The sequence below is a fragment of the Lampetra planeri genome, chromosome 50 (assembly GCF_965212315.1).
Source record: "Lampetra planeri chromosome 50, kcLamPlan1.2.h2, whole genome shotgun sequence".
In the NCBI taxonomy this organism is placed as follows: domain Eukaryota; kingdom Metazoa; phylum Chordata; class Hyperoartia; order Petromyzontiformes; family Petromyzontidae; genus Lampetra; species Lampetra planeri.
In genome coordinates this window covers 4520477-4537502 of record NC_136156.1, presented here as the reverse complement: position 1 = coordinate 4537502, position 17026 = coordinate 4520477, and the positions used below count along the sequence as shown (strand labels likewise).

General features: G+C 65.3%; 2 protein-coding genes across 2 annotated transcripts; both read right to left on the bottom strand.

Moving 5' to 3' along the window:
* Positions 1–10460, bottom strand: LOC144734146 (rho guanine nucleotide exchange factor TIAM1-like). Its single transcript, XM_078616210.1, has 13 exons — positions 10114–10460; positions 7667–7822; positions 7255–7323; positions 6496–6654; positions 5964–6072; positions 5028–5207; positions 4433–4593; positions 4173–4281; positions 3034–3089; positions 1933–2041; positions 1562–1649; positions 797–984; positions 1–674 (listed from the first exon to the last, which is right to left on the bottom strand). The coding sequence occupies exons 1-13, from the start codon at positions 10297–10299 to the stop codon at positions 1–3; spliced, it is 2244 nt and encodes a 747-aa protein (XP_078472336.1). The 5' UTR covers positions 10300–10460.
* A 907-nt stretch (positions 10461–11367) lies between these two features.
* Positions 11368–13288, bottom strand: LOC144734290 (rho guanine nucleotide exchange factor TIAM2-like). Its single transcript, XM_078616442.1, has 4 exons — positions 13201–13288; positions 12553–12738; positions 12152–12277; positions 11368–11588 (listed from the first exon to the last, which is right to left on the bottom strand). The coding sequence occupies exons 1-4, from the start codon at positions 13270–13272 to the stop codon at positions 11442–11444; spliced, it is 531 nt and encodes a 176-aa protein (XP_078472568.1). The 5' UTR covers positions 13273–13288; the 3' UTR covers positions 11368–11441.
* Positions 13289–17026: the final 3738 nt, after the last annotated feature.

Sequence of the window (17026 nt, the reverse complement as noted above, 5' to 3'; positions counted from 1 at the left end):
TTACAGACTCACGTCCAGCACCCCGAAGAACCGCTCCTCACTCGTCACCGAACTCAGGCTCTGGTCGCTGAAGTCCCGGGCCAGCTCGGAGGTGAAGTCTCCCGTGAGGGCCCGAGCTAGCGGCCTGTGGCCCCCCGCTCCCCCCACGTGACCCCCCGTGGCACACCGCGCCCCGGTATCAGATGGCGGCGGCGGAGCGCCGTCGCACAGGAAGGTGCTCTGCAGGCGCCGCTCCAGCTCACGCATGAAGCTGGAAGAGTCCAGCGCCGGGCTGGCGGGGGCGGCACCGTCATGGCCGCCCCGACACCGCGTCGGCGACTGTCGCTCGTCGCCGGGTGACAGTCGCCTGTCGCCTACTCCACCTCCTCCTCCCTCTCGTACTCCTCCTCCCTCTCGTACTCCACCTCCTCCTCCCTCTCGTACTCCTCCTCTGTCTCCTCCGTCTCTGGACGTATTTTCTCTGGGGTTGTCTGTGGGGTAATCCCGTTGCCACGTCCGCGTGGGACGGTGCTCCCAGCCGCGCTTGTCCGTGTCCCCGGATCTGCGTGGATTGTCCCCGCTGTCCCGTGTCCCCGGGGCCGAGCACGAAGCGCCGGCCGGCTGAGACGGGCGAGCGGCCCGGGGTGACTCGGGGTGGCCGGCGTCCGGGTCCGACGCGCAGCTCCGCGATGACTCTGCGGAAATGACCGACGTCAGGGGTTGCCGTGCGTCTCTGTAGAGCTCGGGGATAGGGGTTCAGGGATATGGGTTTGGGGTTTGGGTCATAAAATCGGGGCGGCCCCCGTGCAAGCCCTACCCTGCTTGTGCAGCGCCGCCCGGCCCCCCCTCAGCGCTGCGAGGCGTTGACCCCCGTAGGGGACGTACTCCCCGTGACACCCGTGGGGGGTCCCGTGACCCCCCCAGCGCGACCCGTGGGCCCCCCGGGCCCCGGCCTTGAGAAGCTGCTCAACCATCCGCACGACGCGCAGCTTCCGCTCCAGAGAGCTGCGCGCACACGCGTACAGGCGCACGCACACACGTACAGGCACACGCATACAGGCGCACGCACACACGTATGTGTGCACGTAGCGACGCACATGTATACACATCGCAAACACACGTAGAGATGCACAATATGCACGTCACGACGAATCACACGTGCATGGACACGTATTGTGTACGCGCATGCACGGACGCACACATTCTGATGATGCACATGTCAGTGCGTTGATGCAGATACGTACGCGCTCATACACACGCGCTTATGATGTGGGGTGGTGTTACATCATGGTGTGGGGTGGCGCAGTGTGGCGTGGGGTTGCGTGGTGTGGTGGGGGGTGGCGCGGGGTGATGGGGGGTGGCGCGGGGTGATGGGGGGTGGCGTGGTGTGGTGGGGGGTGGCGTGGTGTGGTGGGGGGTGATGGGGGGTGGCGCGGGGTGACGGGGGGTGGCGCGGTGTGGCTTGGGGTGGCGCGGGGTGATGGGGGGTGGCGCGGGGTGATGGGGGGTGGCGCGGGGTGACGGGGGGTGGCGGGGGGTGGCGGGGGGTGGCGTGGTGTTGGCGTGCGATGCGCGCACTCACGGACTGCACACATGGAACGCTGCCTCGGGGCGGCCCTCCGTCTCGGAGCGCACGTGGATCAACTCCCAGATGCAGCTGATGCCATCGTCTGGGAGGGAGCAGGGGGGTGGGGGGGAAGCAGAGGGGGGGGGGGCGTTACAGGTAGGGAGCAGGGAGAATGAGGTAGCCACGGAGTCCAACGTTACATTCGCGGTAGGTCAACGACCTGAAAAAATATTCCCACGCCCGGCACACCACACCCAGCACACCGCTTGCCGTTGACGCTGTGGCTACGACCCGTCACCAATGGCCCCGGACAATATCCGGCCGGTGGATCGTTCCGCCGCGTCTCGCCGGGCGGTCGGTGCGTGCCGTCCGCGCAACGTGCGTACCCTGCGTGGTGCTCCCCGCCCGCAGCTGCAGCGCCGTCGCGGGGACCATGTGGGCGAAGCGGAGCGCGTCCTCGGGGCCCGTGCAGCGTGGGCTCCGGGGGGGGCCGCCCTGCGCCGCACGGCACGCACGGTCGGGCACGCACGCGGTCAGCCGCAGGCCTCGCTCGCTCGCTGTTCCCCCTCGGGCGGGCCGGGCCCGGGGGTGCATCAAGACATACGCCGGACGCACCAACTGCCGAGTGGGGTGAGTCTCTGTGTCTCTATGTGGGTCTCTGTGTGAGTCTATGGGTCTCTGTGTGAGGATGTGGGTCTCTGTGTGAGGATGTGGGTCTCTGTGTGAGCATGTGGGTCTCTGTGTGAGGCTGTGGATTTCTGTGTGACTCTATGGATCTCTGTGTGAGTCTATGGGTCTCTGTGTGAGTCTATGGGTCTCTGCGTGAGTCTATGGGTCTCTGTGTGAGTCTATGGGTCTCTGTGTGAGTCTATGGGTCTCTGTGTGAGTCTTTGGGTCTCTGTGTGAGTCTTTGGGTCTCTGTGTGAGTCTTTGGGTCTCTGTGTGAGGCTGTGGGTCTCTGTGTGAGTCTATGGATCTTTGTATGAGTCTGTGGCTCTCTGTGTGAGTCTATGGGTCTCTGTGTGAGGCTGTGGGTCTCTGTGTGAGTCTATGGATCTTTGTGTGAGTCTGTGGGTCTCTGTGAGAGCCTTTGGGTCTCTGTGTCAGTCTATGGGTCTCTGTGTTAGTCTATGGGTCTCTGTGTGAGTCTATGGGTCTCTGTGTGAGTCTATGGGTCTCTGTGTGAGTCTATGGATCTTTGTGTGAGTCTGTGGGTTTCTGTGAGAGCCTTTGGGTCTCTGTGTCAGTCTATGGGTCTCTGTGTTAGTCTATGGGTCTCTGTGTGAGTATATGGGTCTCTGTGTGAGTCTGTGGGTCTCTGTGAGAGCCTATGGGTCTCTGTGTGAGGCTGTGGGTCTCTGTGTGAGTCTATGGATCTTTGTGTGAGTCTGTGGGTCTCTGTGAGAGCCTTTGGGTCTCTGTGTCAGTCTGTGGGTCTCTGTGTGAGTCTGTGGGTCTCTGTGCGAGTGAGGGTGAGGATGCGTCACCTTCTTGCGAGGCTTCGTCTGATCCTTGCAGAGGAGGACGAGTGCCGGCCGGAACACTAAGAGATGGAGTGGGGACAGCGGACAAACAAAGATAAAGATCCCCTGTATAGCCTTTAACAGACTGTTGGGGCAAGTGCTGTTAGGCCGGCACGGCACTCGAGGGGGTGGGTCACCAGCACCACACCCGTTCGCCTTTGTGTTCCGAGTGGCGATGCTTACACACCCCACCAGGTACTCATTTTAGGCTGAGTCGACCTAGGCGAGGCACTGCCACACAAATACAAAGACAAAGATCTCCCATGTAAGCTCTATATTCTTTTTGGGGCAAGCGCTGTTCGCGAGCACCGGTGAAGGCCGGCACGGCGCACGAGGATCAGGGGTGAGGGTTAATCGGGGTCACCACCTCCCCCACTGAGCGGCCCGGAGAGATTCCCGTGGCCACGCGAGGCCTCTGGGAGCGCGGTGGCTGTGAGGGAGCTCATCACTGCCAGGCCGGCACCGACCCTCTGCACTTATCAACTCCCGCCAGCCGGCACAGCGACGCCAATTCCTGGACAGGTGAGCGAGCGGGTGGGTGGGCGAGCGGGTGGGTGGGTGAGCGAGTGGTTGGGTGAGCGAGCGGGTGGGTGAGTGAGCGAGCGGGTGGGTGGGTGAGCGAGTGGGTGGGTGGGTGGGCGGGCGGGCGAGCGAGCGGGTGGGTGAGTGGGTGGGTGGGCGTGCGAGCGAGCGAGCGGGTGGGTGGGTGAGCGAGCGGGTGGGTGGGCGAGCGAGTGGTTGGGTGAGCGAGCGGGTGGGTGAGTGAGCGAGCGGGTGGGTGGGTGAGCGAGTGGGTGGGTGGGTGGGCGGGCGGGCGAGCGAGCGGGTGGGTGAGTGGGTGGGTGGGCGTGCGAGCGAGCGAGCGGGTGGGTGGGTGAGCGAGTGGGTGGGTGGGCGGGCGGGCGAGCGATAGGGTGGGTGGGTGAGCGAGCAAGCGGGTGGCCGAGCGAGCGGGTGGGCGAGCGAGCGGGTGGGCGAGCGAGCGGGAGGGCGAGCGAGCGGGTAGGCGAGCGAGCAGGTGGTGGAGCGAGCGAGCAGGTGGGCGAGCGAACAGGTGGGGGGAGCGAGAGAGCGAGTGGGTGGGTGGTCGCTGCGGATCTCACCGAGCAGGGTGAGTTGAGGCTCCCTCCAGTGCCGCCCGAGGTGAGCAGGGGGGTTGAGCCAGGTGACCGAGTCGTGGCCGATGAGTTCTGCCATGGACAGCTCGCTCACCTGCATGAGACGGTGTGATGCGTGTGGTTGGACGCGTGCGGTGCCATGCGTGCGGTGTGACGCGTGCGGTGTGACGCGTGCGGTGTGACGCGTGCGGTGTGACGCGTGCGGTGTGACGCGTGCGGTGTGACGCGTGCGGTGTGACGCGTGCGGTGTGACGCGTGCGGTGTGACGCGTGCGGTGTGACGCTCGCCTCTCGGCAGGGGCCGGGCTGCTGGGCGAGGAGGCCGTCGAACGCGGCTCCGAACTCGTCGTACAGCTTCTGCATCTCGTTGATGTGGCGCGCGACGCCGTTCATGGCGCGCATCGCCTCTGAGCGGCGCACGCAGGCACACACACACGCGCACACACACACACATACAGGCACACGCACACATACAGGTACACGTACAGGCACACACGCGCGCACACGTAGGCACACGCACACATACAGGCACATACACACATACAGGCACACGCACACACATACAGGCACACACACATATACAGGCACACACGCGTGCACACACGCACGTGCACGTAGGCACACGCACACACACATGCGCACACACACACATGCAGGCACACACACATACAGGCACACACACAAGCACACACGCGCGCACACACACACACGCACACAGAGCTTCTGTTAGGACAGTAATCGCATCGTCTGGAATCGTATCGGTGGCGCGCCACGCTGCAGCCAATCGGTGGTGGGGGGGGGGGGTGACCACGTGGCCCCTGCGGCCCCTCCCCCTCCTCACCGGTGAGGTGGTGGCGCTCGTGCGAGTGGGGGGCGGCGAGGGCGGCGAGCTGGCGCAGCAGCAGCGGGTACTTGAGCACGCGCTGCACCGGCTTGATGAGCAGCGACTCGAGCGAGGAGGCGTGCTGGCGCCCCGGGTTGCGCTCCTCCAGGAACGCGCAGAACGCCGCCTCCGTGCGCGCTGCCACCGCCGCCGCCACCGTCACACCCGGGAAGACGACATCAAGTAATGCGCCTCTCGGTGTCGCAGCTGTGCGGGTGCCAACCCACTCGAGGCCACGCGGCGGCACGCAAAGGTTTAGTCCCCGTGTGAATCTGTAGGTGTGGACGTGTGTTCAACTTCCTTGGCACCGTACGTAGCCGACCGCGCTAATCGGAGGTGCGGGGAAAGGACAACGAACTAAATGCAAAAAACGCAGTTCTAAACAAATTAGTTTTCTATTCTAGATTTAAAAGTGCATAGCTCCCAGCGGCTTCCTAACATCATTCCAGACGGCCGCCAAAGTGGATCTGAAAGTGCGCACGAAGAGGTGACCGTCTCTGGGTCTCCATGGGAGTCTACGATGTCTCTGTGCGAGCCTACGGCATTCTACGTGCGGCCAGCTTTTCATCAACAGTGCCCGTTCTGGGTCGGCGATCCGGAAACCCAAATCTACGCCCGGCACACCGCGTCCAGTATACACCTGCGGCTACTGCTCGCCACACGTGCCGCCCGCCACGGCCAAGCCACGTTTCGTTTCGCCCCGCGACCGCGTCCGGCGCCCTCGGGTCACGAATCGAGCGGCGACATCGCGAGTCCGCGACCGCCGGGGCCCCGGCTGCGACAGCCGACCGGGCGGCCAGGTCCGTCGATTGGCCGCTAAGCGACGGCTCCACCGCAGCGGACGCAGCAGGTGCAGCAGGCGCAGCAGGCGCAGCAGGCGCAGTGGGAGCTCACCCTTGGCGAGGATGCGCTGCGCCCGCGAGTGGCTGGCGCAGAAGGCGCTGTAGAGCTTGAAGTGCTCCGCGTAGTAGAGGAACGTCCCCCCCAGGGAGAAGAGCGCTCGCTGCTCACGTGGGGGGGAGGGCGGGAGGGGGGCCGGGGGTGGGGGGGGGCACAGCGGCGGGGGGATACGGGGATGCGATGAGACACGCGGGGACGCGTGGGGCTAAACGGGTGGCAAGGGGATATGTGGGATACGTGCACGGAGATGCGTGGGAATGCACGGGGGATGTCCCAGGGTGACAGAGAAACGCACGGGGGACAATCGGTGGGTACGAGGAGACGCACAGAGGCACACAGAGGCAGGGCCATGCAGGGACACGCAGGGAGACACGCACAGAGGTCCAGCAAGCGGAAGAGGGTCACACGACGAACCGTTTGGCCAGATCATTGCGTGGCCCCCGAACCAACAAAATCGACTCCGGACCCCGTCGTTGGCTGCGACACGGAGCCACCGCTCGGGAGTCACGGCGCGCTCGTCACTCACCCGAAGTCGAACCGGGCAGTGAGGCTCGTGAGGAGCGGGGTGGTCAGCAGCAGCAGGGTCGCTCGCCAGCCCGCCCAGCGCCGCCCCCTCCTCCAGCGCACGCACGAACACTCGCTGGAACGACTCCATCTCGCGCAGACGGCCAAAGAGGGAGCTCAGCTGCCCGAGGGTGCGGGAGAGACACAGGGGCATGGCAAGACAGAGTTAGGATGCAGAGACTTGCGAGACCCAGGGACAAGAGAAGACACAGAGACAAGGGGAGACCGAGGTACAAGGGGAGACACTGGGCAAGGGAGACACAGGGACAAGGGGAGACACAGGGACAAGGGTAGATACGGAGAAGGGGAGACACAGGGACATGGGAAGACAGAGTTAGGGAGATGCAGGGACAAGAGAAGACACAGAGACAAGGGGAGACCGAGGGACAAGAGGAGACACGTAGAAGGGGAGACACAGGGCAAGGGAGACACAGGGACAAGGGGAGACACAGAGAAAGGGAGACACGGGGCAAGGGAGACAGAGTTAGGGTGACCCAGGGACAAGAGAAGACACAGAGACAAGGTGAAACACAGGGACAAGGGGAGACACAGGGACAATGGGAGACACGGAGAAGGGGAGCCACAGGGCAAGGGAGACAGAGTTAGGGAGGCGCGGGTACACGGGAGGCAGCGTGAATGTCGGCGTTGTGGCACCACGGTGCTCTCGGTAGCCAGGAGTCCACCGCGGGCTCTGCTAGGGGTGCCGATCCGCGTCGCTCACCTCCTCGGGAGTGAGGAAAGGCTGCGTCTGGAGCGGCTCCAGGTACTGATCCATCAGCAGCTTCAGGTCCTGCAACAGGCACAGAGCCGGCGTCTCCCTCAGGCACAGCCACAGAGACGGCGTCTCCCCCGCGTGCCCCCCACCCCCCCCACCAGCCGGTCCACGCTCGACACGTTCGTCAGCAACACCGCGGTCTGCAACCGGCGACGTTTTGGGCAATGGGCCTTCTGCACCGCACCGCCCCGCCGGCCAATAAGTGATCCGGTTAATAACCTGGTTATCTTACGGATAATCTGGATGTCTAATTGGTAATCTCGTGCGTATTCTGTTAATCATCGTAGTCTGGTGATAATCGGGAAAGTTGGTTGTAATCTGGTTGCAATCTGGTGAGTAATTTGGTTGTAATCCTCACCCGTCCGTACGTGCGCTCCGTCTCCAGCAGCTCCACGATGACCTTGCGTAATTTCTCGGTCTCCGAAAGCTGTCGGGGCAGGGGCAGGTCGTGACCCCGGTTGGGGTCAGGGTCAGAGTCGCCGTCGGGCGATCCGAGGTCACAAGCGTCCAGCGCCTGCAACGAGAGCCGCACATCGGTGTCCAAACCACCACCACCTCCGCCCCCACCACCACCGCCACCACCACCACCGCCACCACCACCGCCGCCACCACCACCATCGCCACTGCCACCACCACCGCCACCACCGCCACCATCACCGCCACCACTGCCACCACCACCAGCACCGCCGCCACCACCGCCGCCACCACCACCATCTCCACTGCCACCACCACCACCGCCGCCACCACCGCCGCCACCACCGCCGCCACCACCGCCGCCGCCACCACCATCGCCACCACCACCGCCACCACCACCACCACCACCGCCGCCACCACCGCTATCGCCACTGCCACCACCACCACCATCGCCGCCACCACTGCCACCACCACCAGCACCACCTCCCGCACCACCTCCCGCACCAGGGGCCCGAGTAATCGACCAAAAGAGACGTGCCGAGTAACGCCGTTGTTTGGCCAACCAATCGTCCCGGCTCTCCTCGGTAGAGAAGAGCCAGAATCGTGCGGGCAGGAGGGGGGGGGGGGGTGGAGGGGCGCGCAAACCAAAACGGTGCCAAGTCTGCGTGCCAAGTCTGCGTGCCAAACCCGAGTGCCAAGTCGACCGCGGCCACGCACGGGGGCTACTCCGCCTGCCTGATCCAAGGCGATCTGGCTCGCCGTCAAGATGAGAGCTGCATTTGTTAAGAAGAGAAGAAGGGGAGGTGAAGGGATGTTGGCGATGAATGGGGGGCGGGGGGGGGGTCCGATCTTGTGGCAGCCCCCCCCCCTGCCATCCCCCCCTCCCCACCCCCCAGTTCCCACTCCGGCTACCGCCAACGTCGTAGCGCCGGTTCCAGCCCCTCGATCCGACCTGCGCCGACCCCAGCACCTGCTCAAGCGCCGGCGGCTCGCCCTAATGAGACGAGCGCCAACGCCACCTCGGAGCCGCTAGCACGCTGCCAGTCTTGCCCCCCCTCCCCCCGTGGGGGCAGACAAGGAGGGCGGTGGGGGGGGGGGGATGAAAGGCGGTGAGGGGGGTGCAGGGGACCTCTGCGCCAGCAGCAGCCACCGCTGGCGCTCGTTAACGGAGGAGAGAACACGGCGCCGGCGCCATCTGGCGTGGCGTGGCACTCGGGGGAGGGGGGTGGTGGCGTCGCTCCCGTGCCGTCTACCGCTCGGCAGTAGGGCCTCCTGCTCGCCACCGGGCAGAGCCGGCGGTGGCATGTCCTCATTCCTATGGCGGGGGCGAGTCTCTCCGTAGGACAACCGCTGTTGACTTATTGTATCCACCCCGGAGGGAGAAGTTGTGGGCCAAGTCAATCCCCCGACAGCCGGGATGTGAACTCGCGACCTTCCTATTGCCGCGAGCCGCCCGCTCCACCGCTAAATTGCCACCCGGGCATCTCGTTAACCTCGTTCACGGGCGGAGGAAGAGGCGCCAGAGTCTGGGTATTTCCACCTCGACCGAGACACCCGGCCAGCGCGGAAGAGTCGACCGAACGCACCCTTCTAGGGGACCGTCCCGCCAACGGTGGCAGTAGCGGCGCGGTCGCAGGGCTGCCCCTCTGCCGTTTGACCCCGCGGCGCCCCTCGCGACTCACCGGCACGGCCCGCCACGCGTCCCCGTCGGCGCGAGCGGCCGCCGGCGCGCGGCCGGGGCCCCCCTGGCGCGAGCGGCGCCGCACCCTGGCCAGCAGCCAGAGCAGGAGGCCCGGGCGGCCGTCGCAGAGCCACGCGAGGTTGGCCCAGAGGGCGAGCAGGACTCCCGCGAGGCAGGGCCTGCGGGACCCCCCTCGGTGTCCGCCCCGGGGGGAGCCCCGGCCCGACCCTCCCTGCCGGCGCGTCATCGCGGCCGCCCCGTGCCGCGTCTCCCGATCGCCGGAGTCGCCCGTCGCTTCCGTGCGGCGCCGCGATGGATGCTGTCTAGAGCCCGAGCCGAGACTTAACGAGCGCGGCGGCTCTCTAATTGCGCCAGTGGCCTCCGGCGATGTGCTAATCCCGGATCACAGGAACGGGGGGGGGGGGGGATCGGGGGGATTGGGGAGGACCCACGAGCACATCGCCCCCCCCCCCTCGTTAATCGCCGTGGCGATAATCTCAACAGTGCAGGCGTTGCCCTCGGATACGGGACGAAGTGACGGACTGAACTTGGCACGAGGACTTGGGGTACAGGGGGCGTCGGGACGCGGAGGCATCGCGACATTGAGACATGGGGACGAAGGGAAATGGAGACGTAGGGACGTAGAGGATATGGAGGCAGAGGGACACATGGGCAAGGGGGTGAGGGGGAAAGGGGGAACATCCACACACCGGAGGTGGGGGCGCCACGTCGTCCTGCGGCTTCGTCATTGCCTGGGCCTCTGGAACAAGCTCCACCTCCTCCACCCCCTCCACCTCCTCCATGCCCTCGTGTCCTCCATCAGGAAACTCTGCACCAGTCGGCACACCCATCACCACCATCATAATTACCAACATCATCATCAACGACACCATCATCACCCATCGTCTGTAATGCCTCCATCATCATCATCATCACCACTGATAACCTCATCACCATCTACACCTTTCATCACCCATCGTCATGCAACTCTGTAAACGACGGCAAAACAAAAACACACTGGAAATTAGTAGATCAAACGAACAGATAATTACATCTGTTCGTATATAATGTACATATTTGATTAATAGACACAACGAATATCATCAATGAATATATTCAATAAGATTGAATGAATAGATTCAACGTATGGGTGTAACAAATTATTAAATGAATAGACCTGATGATTAAATGTAACGGCTGTGTTCGCCGGGTAGATGTAACAAATTGAGGACGAAACGGCCATATGTTCAGTTCCATTGAGGATGGTGGTTTGGACAAGGCTGGGAGCATTTGCAGCGTGCGATGCTGCGCAACCATCCCCCCCTCCGCGTGCTGTGTTCAGGCACCTCGCCATCGTCACCCACGTGGCCATCGTCACCCACGTGACCATCGTCAGTCACGTGGCCATCGTCACGCACGTGGCATCGTCACCCAGTCACGTGGCCATCGTCAGTCATTGTGAACGCCCGGGGTGGATGACTCGTTACTGCCCCCTGGTGAGTGATCAAGGCACGCGTGTGTGTACAAATACACACGTGTGAGCTTGCACACGTGTGTGTGTACAAGCACACACGTGTGTGTGCATGTGTTCATGTACACACACGTGTGTGTGTCGGGGGGGGGGGGATCTTTGTGTGGGAGTGGTAGTGTAGCAGTTAGCGCTACGCTGCGCTACGAACCTGGCGACCCGAGTTTATATTCCCGCTCACGGCCAACACCCGGTGACGATTATCTGAACCTGTTCTGGGCCTCCCCTAGGTCGACTCAACCTCAAATGAGTACCTGGCGCGGTGTGTAAACATCGCCACTGGGGAGACAAAGGCGGCCGGAAGTGGTGCTAGCCACCTACCCCCTCGTGTGCCATGCCGGCCTTCATAGGTGCTCACTAACAGCAATTGCCCCAAACGGTCTGTTAATGTTATGCAGGGGATCTTTGTCTTTGTGTGTGTTAAGATGTAGTTCATGTTTACTGGCTGTCATCAGCTGAGTGAGTGTTCATGTGTAAGTGTTCTACTGTACATCTGTGGGTAAAAATGCTTCATAGCTTCATGAGACAATCCGATTCTCGGCAGCTCGTAGTCTCTTGCGGCTCACCGGCTCGCTGAGGATCTCCAAGAAGGGCGAAGCCGCTGTCGGGGACAGGGGCAGCAGCTCCCACGTCCGCGGACGCACTCCCTCCCGCGGCCTGGCGCACCGGGCGCAAGAGAACCGCGTCACCCAACACGACCGTTGTGCACGTGCGGAGCGGGCCGCCGGGAGCGCCCTGTATGTGCGCGCGCGCGGGGGAAGCCTCGCCGACCCTCAAGACTCATCGCGAGGAGGGTGTTGCCACCACACCCTGGGGGATGTCTAGGCCGTGAAGGCCGCGAGCGACGAGCGCTTTGGCTTCGCGTTGCAGGAGGCGGACCGGGGAAAACCCAGCAGTGTACGCGAGGGGGTGGACGCTCATAGCGGCGCACAGATGGGTTTAAGAATGCGCAACGGCACCGCTGTATCTTGTACCGCCTACCACCGCGCAACTCAAGTGCTCTGGCCATCATCATCGTCAGCCACGGACAATCCACTGCTGGATGAAGGCCTCCTCCCCGAAGCCACCGACGCTTCTCACGATCCCGCTACGTTAACGATCCGCCCCGGACCACCTGCACCACACGGGGCCGCTTTCACCACCGCTCCGTCCGCTGAGCGGCGGGCGTGCTCCCGTGCAAGTGCCGAACCCCGGTGGAGCTCGCGCGCTCGGTCCCTGACCTCGGCGGGGGAGAGTCGGGCACGCTCGGGGCCCAGCAGGGCCGAGATGAGGCCGCGGCGCCGCGAGTCGCCACGGGGGAGCGACAGCGAGCGGTCACGCACCGAGAAGTCGTCCCGAGCACACACCTGGCGGACACACGGAGATTCGGAGACACGGACACACGGAGACACGGCGGCGCAGTGAGACACGGTGGCTCAGTGACACACGGAGACACAGAGGCATAACGGGCGCAGTGAGACACGGAGACATGGACACACGGAGACACAGAGGCATAACGGGTGCAGTGAGACACGGAGACACGGACACACGGAGACAAGGAGATATGGAGACACGGCGGCGCAGTGACACGCAGTGAGACACGGTGACACGGGTGGCTGGCAGTTCGGACAGCTGGGCTCACGGTGGCGTGCAGGGAGGAGGCGGTGAAGGCTCCGAGGCGCGCCAGGCCGGCCTTGGTGAGCCGGCTGGTCACCGAGAGGAGCCCCTTGGGGTTGGGGGGCTCCCCGCCGCGCAGGCTCGCCGCGTAGCAACGGTAGCGGAAGAGACGCACGTGGACGCTCTCCACGTTCAGCTCCCACTGGCGGATCTGGGGGGCACGGGGTAGGGGGACAGGAGGGTGGTGGGGGGCACGGGGGTAGGGGGGCAGGAGGGTGGTGGGGTGCACGGGGGTAGGGGGGCAGGCGGGTGGGGGGTTGAATGCCGAGTCAGGCGTGCCGAGCGACGCCGGCTTCTCGAGTGCAAGGGAGGCGGTGTGATGATGTGATGATAGAAAGCAGCATCGCCGTTCCTAGCACCAGCCCCCCTCCCAACGCACGGGCGGCTGCGTTGCCGCAATGGGCCCTAGCGCCCTGTCTGACTTGCCCTCACTCATCTTAGTAGCCCCCCACCTGGCACCAGCCCCCCCCACCCCCACCTGGCACCCCCCCCCCCTCCCCACCAGGCACCCGCCCCACTCCCTTACCTGGCACTCGCCCTCCCCCCCACCTGGCACCAGCCCCCCCACCCCCACCAGGCACCCGCCCCCCCCCCCCACCTGGCCCCCCCCCACCTGCTCAGCGATGGCGCGCCGGCTGCGTGCGTCGGTGGTGGCGGCCGCCTGCAGCTCGGCCATCTTGTGCATCTTGGCGTCCAGGTCGGCGCGCTCGGCCAGCCGCCGCACCGCCGCCTCGAGCTGCGGCACGACGGCGCCCCCCCCCGGGCCCCCGGGCCCCCGGCGGGGCCGGCCGCACCGGCTCGCCTCCCCGACGGCCGCCGTGCCGCCCCCCCACCACCCGCGCACCTCGCGGGCAGCGCAGGCCGAGTGCACGGCCGTCGCCCAGTTCTCCAGCTCCGATTGACTGCCGGCCTGCGCCCCCCCGCCCGCCGCGACAAAGACAAAAGTGCCCCGTGTAGGCTTGACAGAGCGTCGGGGCGAGAGCAGCACCTGCGAAGGACGGCGCGGCGCACGGCGGGGTGGGTGGCCGTCACCACCGCTGCCCGGACGCCTTTGTCTCCCCAGTGGCGATGTTTACACACAGCACCGGGTACTCGTTTGAGGCTGAGTCGACCTAGCGGAGGCCCAGGGCCGGTTCAGATAATATAATCGTCACTGGCGTAGGGCGTGAGCGGGAATCGGACTCGGGCCACCGGTTTCGTAGAGTGGAGTGCTAATCGCTACCACACTACCGTTCCCCACAGACACCCGCGCACACACACAGACACACACACCCGCGCACACACACAGACACACACACACGTGCACACACACAGACACACACACAGACACACGCACAGACACACACGCACACATACAGACACATGCACACACACAGACACACGTGCACACAAACAGACACACGCACACATACAGACACACGCACACAGAAACACACAAACAGACGCACACAAACAGACGCACGCACACACACAGACATGCACACAAACAGACACACACGCACACATGCAGACACACGCACACAGAAACACACAAACACGCACACACAAACAGACGCACACAAACACACAAACACACACACAGACACACGCAACACAGAAACAAACAAACACGCACACACAAACAGACGCACACAAACACACAAACACACACACAGACACGTGTCAGTGTCAGATCCAAGTGGAGGGTGCCGCGCCCCCCAGGCGCCCCCCCCCGGGCCCCCCCCCCCCCCCCACCTGGAGCAGGAAGGCCTCCCCCCGGCTGTTGCTGAGGCAGAAGACGTGCTCGCGCCGCGGGTGCTCGGGCACGGCCTGCACCAGGGCCCCCAGGGCCGACACGGCCTCCTGCACCTCGTCCCCTCCCGGGGGGCCCCCCTCGCACGCCCCCCCCACCTCGCAGGGACCCCCCTCGCCGGGGGAGGTGGCGGCACCCCCCCCGACTGAATCGTAGAGCAGCAGCGTGCAGCCTGCGGGGAGAGAGAGAGACGCACGCACAGAGACGCACGCACACGCACGGGTGACACACGGGGGCGAGAGCTCGAGAGAAGAAATTCTTTAAACACGGCCGAACCCAGACCACCGCACCTCTGCGTAATGGTGGGGTGAGGGTATAGGATGCAGGGTGAGGGTATTGGGTGAGTGGCAGGGTGAGAGTGCAGGGTGAGTGGTAGGGTGAGTGGCAGGTTGAGTGGTAGGGTGAGTGGCAGGGTGAGTGGTAGGGTGAGTGGTAGGGTGAGTGGCAGGGTGAGTGGCAGGGTGAGTGGCAGGGTGAGTGGCAGGGTGAGTGGCAGGGTGAGTGGTAGGGTGAGTGGCAGGGTGAGTGGCAGGGTGAGTGGCTGGGTGAGTGGCAGGGTGAGTGGTAGGGTGAGTGTGCAGGGTGAGTGGCAGGGTGCAGGGTGAGTGGCAGGGTGAGTGGCTGGGTGAGTGGCAGGGTGAGTGGCAGGGTGAGTGGCAGGGTGAGTGGCTTGGTGAGTGGCTGGGTGAGTGGCTGGGTGAGTGGCCAGGTGAGTGGCTGGGTGAGTGGCTGGGTGAGTGGCCAGGTGAGTGGCAGGGTGAGTGGCTTGGTGAGTGGCAGGGTGAGTGGCTGGGTGAGTGGCTGGGTGAGTGGCAGGGTGAGTGGCTGGGTGAGTGGCCAGGTGAGTGGCAGGGTGAGTGGCCGGGTGATTGGCAGGGTGCAGGGTGTGTGCCGGCGCTCACCCCTGAGCGCCGCCCAGCACCGGCGCCACTTCCTGCGGGGACTGAGCTGCACGCGCTGCGCCTTGCCGCGCACCAGCCAGCGCTTGGCCCACAGCCAGCCGGTGCGGCGCACCGCGGCGGCCTCGCGCGCCGCGCCGGCCGCCCCGTCGCTGCAAAAAAGACATCGATCAGCCGCCCCTTCCCCACCGTGGGGCCGGGAAAAAAAAAAACGCACCCCCCCACCCCGGCCGCCTGTGTCTCCCCATCGCCGTCGGTTAATACGCGCCGCACCGGCTACTCGCTCACGGCCGAGTCGACCGGGAGAACGCGGGATGACCCGCGCACATCCTGAAAGCTAAGCAGCGTCGGAGCCTTGCGTGGGAGGCTCGGCGGAGTAAACGAGAAACCGTGGCGGTGGCTCAACTTACACAAATACATTCATTGTTATCATAACACAACCCTCCTGAGTCCGAAGATTATTTCTCAGGAGGGTCCTGCCGAGTATTCGCGGCTGAGCGGGTGGGGGGGGGGGGCACGATTGTTGCAATTTGGAGGAGGAGGAGAGGAGCGTCGCTCACCTGGCGAGGGAGAGCGAGGAGGAGTCGTCGCCCCCGTCCAGCTCCGCGCAGTCCCCCATTGAGCCCCCGTGGGGTTCTGGGCCGATCCACGAGGGGTCCAGGCGGGGGACCCCCATCCCGCGGGGCCCCGGGAGAGGACCCCTCGTCTCGCTCGCCTCCGGCCGCACCTGCGGGCAGCGAGGATGGACGGACGGAGAGACGGAAGGACGATGTGGATGCCCGTGTCTGGATTTGTACGTGGAGTGGACGACATCTGGAAACAATCGGTGACCTATGACCTTCGTCGGGGTCGCAGAGAGAGGAGCGACCGAGGGCGGTATTTCTGCACGAACGCAACCGGCACAGGAACATCGCCGTTGCTTTGATTGCTACCCCCCCCCCCCACTCCGTGTCTCTCCGCGACTCCGGGCCTGACCCCCCCCGCCGTGGCTCACCTCGAACCGCAGCGGTAGCTGCCGCCGCCGCCGCCGCTGCTGCTGCTCTCGCCGCTGCTGTCGCTGTCCACGGGGGGCCCCGCTTGGCCCAGCCCCTCCGCACGGGCCCCCCCCGCCGCCCCCGCCTCTCCCGCGCCGCCCGGCGCCGCCCGCCCCCCCCAGGGGGCCTCCAGGCTGGAGCGGTGCGAGGGCAGGTCGATGCCGCTGTCGCTGCCCTCCTGCCTGGCCCTGCCCTGCGCCACGCCCTGTCGGGGTGGAAACGAACGTCGGTCTCCACTGGGCGAGCGAACAGTTGTTCCGGGTTGGGTTTGGGGTCAGGGGTCAAGAGTTTGGGGGGTCGGGGTCAGGCTGGTACCTGGCAGGGCCCGAGCCTCCTCCTCGGCAGGCTGCCCGACAGGAACGCCGGGCGCTGCGACTCCCTCGCCGCCCACGGCTGCGTCAGCTCCTCCTCCTCGTCTCCCGCCGGCGCCACCGCCGGCGTGGGGCGCGTCGCCGACTTCCTGAGCTTGCGGCATGGCAGCGTCTGCGACCAGCCGGCGCGGGGACCTCCCGGGATCCCGGGGGGCTCGCCGCGGCCCCCCGGCAAACCCGGCTCCGGCGCCGGCGGCGAGCGCCCGTCGGCTTCCCGCCCGTCCTCCGCCGCGGCCGCGACCTCGCGACCCCACGCCGGCTCGAAGGTCATGTCCTCCGGCGAGGGCGGACGGCCTTCCTCGCCGCGGTCGACCCGCAGCGACTTGGCGGCGTGGCTCGGCGG

Coding starts and splice junctions, on each gene's coding strand:
- LOC144734146 (XM_078616210.1), bottom strand. CDS start 10,299: ATGATGGTGTCGTTGATGATGATGTTGGTAATTATGATGGTGGTGATG. Junction 7,823..10,113: donor ACGTGGCGCCCCCACCTCCG/GTGTGTGGATGT, acceptor CTCTCGTTGCAG/GCGCTGGACGCTTGTGACCT. Junction 675..796: donor GGCGGCGCTGCACAAGCAGG/GTAGGGCTTGCA, acceptor TCATTTCCGCAG/AGTCATCGCGGAGCTGCGCG.
- LOC144734290 (XM_078616442.1), bottom strand. CDS start 13,272: ATGCACAAGATGGCCGAGCTGCAGGCGGCCGCCACCACCGACGCACGC. Junction 12,739..13,200: donor GGCGCGCCATCGCTGAGCAG/GTGGGGGGGGGC, acceptor CGTGCCCCCCAG/ATCCGCCAGTGGGAGCTGAA. Junction 11,589..12,151: donor CCCGACTCTCCCCCGCCGAG/GTCAGGGACCGA, acceptor CCGGTGCGCCAG/GCCGCGGGAGGGAGTGCGTC.